This window comes from Fulmarus glacialis, unplaced genomic scaffold, assembly GCF_000690835.1.
Source record: "Fulmarus glacialis isolate BGI_N327 unplaced genomic scaffold, ASM69083v1 scaffold17656, whole genome shotgun sequence".
Lineage (NCBI taxonomy): Eukaryota > Metazoa > Chordata > Aves > Procellariiformes > Procellariidae > Fulmarus > Fulmarus glacialis.
In genome coordinates, this window is record NW_009217671.1 from 9,722 (window position 1) to 14,326 (window position 4,605).

General features: G+C 46.6%; 1 protein-coding gene across 1 annotated transcript; it reads right to left on the reverse strand.

The window, feature by feature from the left end:
- Positions 1 to 306: 306 nt before the first annotated feature.
- LOC104078219 (interferon-induced protein with tetratricopeptide repeats 2-like) lies at positions 307 to 1,618 on the reverse strand (the record flags this gene model as incomplete). Its single annotated transcript, XM_009579766.1, has 1 exon — positions 307 to 1,618. A coding segment is annotated over one exon (1,312 nt), but the record flags the coding sequence as incomplete, so codon positions are not given.
- Between the last annotated feature and the right edge of the window lie 2,987 nt (positions 1,619 to 4,605).

The window sequence follows — 4,605 nt, forward strand, 5'->3', positions numbered from 1 at the left end:
TGACACAGGTCTACACCTGCAAAGGATTGTGCTCAGACCCTGTAAGCCAAATTCTTCACCTTTGTTTTCATTCCGTCTTCTTAGAGAAGCAGGACTGAGGGCAGGGTGTGTAGATTTTGGGCAGTTATCTGTGGGTAGGCCTGTATTTAAAGGACAAGAAATGGGATGGTCTGAGAAGCTGATAGAACCCTTATATCTATATGAAGTGATGGGCCTGCTGTTGGAAGACAGAGAGACACTAGTCCTTGATGCCTTCTAGCTTTGCAAAAAGGATACCTTGCTTTCTCCAGACTGGGGCTCCCACCATCAGTCTAGATTGGTTCCAGCAAATTCTGCAGGCAAGTGGCGGTCGGTCTCTTCAATGAAGCGGTGGATAGCATCAGCTTCGTCACTGTTGTAGTGCCAAGCCATCTTTATCAGCCTCCGTGCGCACTCCTTCCTGTTTTCTGTCAGCATGGGGATTTTGTAACCATCCATAAATTTTGCTTTTGCTTCATCATATGATTTCTTCTTGTAGAGGAGGAACTTTCCCCAGTAGAGACTAAGGGCTTGACAGGCTTTGGGGCTTAGGGTGTCCTTTCTCTCCTGCAGCTCCTTGTAGATCTTCTCTTCCTGTGCTGGGTCTCTTGCACCATAGAACTCTGCTAATTGCAGCCGAACAAATACGAGGTCAAGGTCTGGATGTTTCTGAAGAATTTGCTCGAGGTCTTTGATGGCTGCCTCCAATATATTATTCTTGTCTTCCTTCTTTCCATTAAGCCACTGTAGCTTGTAGCACCTGGCCAAGGCTTGATAGAGAAGGTGGTAATCTGGATTCTGCTGCAGGGCTCGCTGTAATATCTCAATTGCTCGCTCTGTAGACCGTCGCAGCCAGAACAAAGCTGAAGCTTTGAGGACATCAGGATCGGAGCTTTTCTCTGCACTTTCTTCTATCAAGCCAGTTGACCGTTCTATATCCACGTGTTCAAGTAGCCTGGCTAAATATATTTTGGCTCTGTAGTTATTTGGCTGCTCAAGGACCGTTCTTTCCAATTGGATTATGGCTTTCCTTGCAATATCAGGATACCAGAAATAAATCCAGGAGGAATAAAGAGCCTTTCCAAGCCCAGCATGGAAATACACGTTCCCTGGTTCAAGCATCAAGGCCGTCTCAAAGCACTCTCTTGCCCGTTCCCCATTACGGGCTCTGATAGCCAAGAGAGACCAGCCTTTCTGGGCCTGGATGTACGGGATCAGCTTTGCATCCCAAGGAGTTGGGCAGAACTGCTGAATTCGTTCCAGATAGCTTTCAGTCTCCTGATAAGAGGCCTGAAGGTAGTGAATCCAAGCATAATTCCCATAGATAATAAAAAAACTAGCAGCAGATGCCTCCTGCTCATTTTGTCTCTCATGCTCCTCAGCATCTTCAAGGCTTTGCAGGGCTTCTCTGTTCTGGCCTTTCAGCTGGTACAGGTATGCCTGCAGCCCCAAGAGCGCTGCCTGGTTTTGGTGGGATGTGTGCTTGATTTCAACAGCCAGCTTCTGCAGGATATGTGTAGGTTCAACCTCGCCTGTTACACCCAAATGCCAGGTGAAATGGCATTGAAGGGCATCCAACTTCTCCTTCAGTTGCTCGTTGCTACAAAGAGGAAAATGTGGGTTATGAGAAGGCAGCATGCAGAGGGGTGGGGTCCTGTTCCACGCAGAGAAAAAAGGAGCTCCTAGCTGTAGATGAAACAAAAAGGGAGCGGTGGAGGATGGGGCTGTCCCCACTTGCTCAACAAGTACCTTGCACTCAGGCTACTAATGAACCTGTAAATTTCTGTTCCAGTCAGCCCCTTTTCAGGGAACCATCTGGGAAGGCTTCATTCCTGGCTTGCTGTTCTCCAAAGGGGAGTCAACCAGTGCCTGGAGCCAGGGCTGCTCTTTCTTCTTACCTAAGACAAGGGCCCTGGGATGGGCTGCAAAAAATGGAAAGAGTAAAGCCAGCCAAAAACCACATGGTGAAAACTTCTTTGCTCCCCATAGGGAGGAAACGGGTTGTGCCTTCCTCTGAAGGATGCAGCAAGAGATGGCTCAACAAAGAGGGAGTCCAACGATGTTGGACTGGAGCATCTCTTATATGAGGAAAGGCTGAGAGAGCTGGGATGACTCAGCCTAGAGAAGAGAAAACTCAGAGGGATCTTAAAAATGTATATAAATACCTGAAGGGAGGGTGCAAAGAAGACAGAGCCAGGCTGTCTTCAGTGGTGCCCAGTGCCAGGACAAGAAGCAGTGGGCACAAACTAAAACTCATGAGGCTCCATCTGGACATCAGGAAACTTTTCTTTTAACTGTGAGGATGATAGAGTACCGGCACAGGTTGCCCAGAGAGGTTGTGGAGTCTCCATCCCTGGAGATACTCAAAAGTCATCTGGACGTGGCCATGGGCAACCTGCTCTAGGTGGCCCTGCTTGAGCAGGGGGTTGGATAAGGTGACCTCCAGAGGTCCCTTCTAACCTTAACTATTCTGTGGTTCTCAACAAGGATATTGTGCTGAGCCTTGTCAACCTAAACCTACTCATTCTGGGAGCTGCTACAAGAATGGGTGCTGTGCACTTACCTCATTTTTGCTGTGGGTCACCGTCGGGGAGTGATAGCTCGGGCTGTGCCTCTTCCACACTGCAGCAGATACACTGGGCAGTGCAGAGTCCAATTTACTGACAGATCCTTAAACAGAGAAAGTACTTCCTTCTGGGCAGGGTCTGATTAAACAATTTGTCTCGGAGGAAACGGAACCGAAAGAGAAAAGCTTAAACTAGAAAAGAAACTATCCTGGTCTTCCAGTCTTGGAGCTACTGCCTTCTCTTCACAAAATGGGACTGGGGTCTGGATAAAGAAGAAAAGAAACCTAGTGGTCAGAGCAGCAGGATCTGAACTCGCCCCTGGAGACCTTCTCTCCACTGAAAAGGACTTTGTTAGCATTAAAGCTTTTAGAAAGCAACAGGGCTGAGATGGTAGAAGAGAAGAATACTGGGCTACAGAATGTAAATACGGCATTGCTGTTATCATTAAAAGGTCAAAGGCCCCGTTTGACTCTGTAAGACCTTGGCACCGGGACTTGTCAGGCTGGTTTTGTCTGGACCTGTCCTGACCTGCCTGAAACTTTCCTGTAGTTTGTTTAGCTTGTTTACCTGTAACAGCAACTGCCTAACAACAAGGTGGCTGTTACCTAACTGATTTTTAGCAATTGAATTTGCATAGTTTTGTGTAACTGTGAGGTACAAAGGCTGTGCCTGTGATAAATCTGATGTACTTCCTTAAGGAGCAGGTAGCGCTAAGAGAGGGTCAGTCTGCAGTCACTGAGCAGAGGATGGTCCCAGGGCTATTAGCAACTCACCAGTGATCCGTTACTGATCGCTGGAGAACACGGTTTTGGCAGGTGACAGAAACTGGTCTTAGAGGTAACAGAAAAAACATAGGTAAAACACAGGATACATAGTATATCTGGATGTAACATGGAATTGCAGCTCTGTGAAGAAAGATTCAAGCATGGAGAGTAATAGGAAAATACACTAAAAAAATAGCCCCAAGTAGACTCTAAACTGAGGAGGAAGAAACAGTCAACCTTACTATCATATTCCTCCCAACAAAGAAGAAGAAAAAACCCATCAGTGTCGTTTTCCCCCCTCAGGACGCTGATGAGTCACTGCAGCAATGTGAAGAAAGTAGGGAGAATTTATCATTAGAGGAATGGGGCAGATGCTTTTGTCTACTGTGTTTAGGTTTTTTCTGTTACTGACAACCTTTAGTAGAAATTGAGTAATTTGTATATTAGTTGTTAACACTGCTGTAACTGGATGGATGGTAAGTGATTGCTATATCTTGTTTAGACTGAGGCATTGATTAGACTACCAATAAGTTCTAATTCTTGAATCCTCACGTAAGCATGTTCTTTCTGTGTGCTTTGGCTTGCACAAGCTGCTTCTCTGTTGCCTGTCGTGGCCAGGATGGGGCTGTGTGAGTTGGGGGACAGACAGATGTTTTAACTCCTTGGGGCAGGGGCTGAGCTGGGCTGTGGGCAGTGCTGGCAGAACGGAGGAGAAATTCGGAGCTCAAGTCCCTCAGGCCTTGGCAGTGGTTCTTGGCTCTTTCTCCTGCTAATATTAGGACTGGTTTGAGGAAGATTACGGTTCTGTGAAATAGCTATTAATATCATACAAAGCTTGGATGGAAGTCAAAAACAACAGCAAATGAGAAAACTACTAACCATACAGCCAAACAGGAAGTACAGGCAAGGCTTGGTGTAGTGAAAGATAAATGGTGGGAAGGAAAAGCAAAAGACCTGCAATAAGATGCAGAGAAGAAAAATACAAATAGCTTTGGAGATAGCTCGAAAATAGTCCTTGGCTCCAAAACAGTTATTTTACATCAAATAGATGAGCCTGGAGAAGGATCACAGGTCAGCAGGAGAGCACCTGAGGAGCAGCACAAAGGAACTCCAGCCAGTAAGTCACCTTCATTGGGGGCCCAACTTAAATACCTCTATGCAAATGCACGTAGCGTAGGGAGTAAACAAGAGGAGTTAGAGACGTGCACATGCCTGCAGGGCTAAGATCTTATTGGCGTCACAGAGATGTGGTGGGA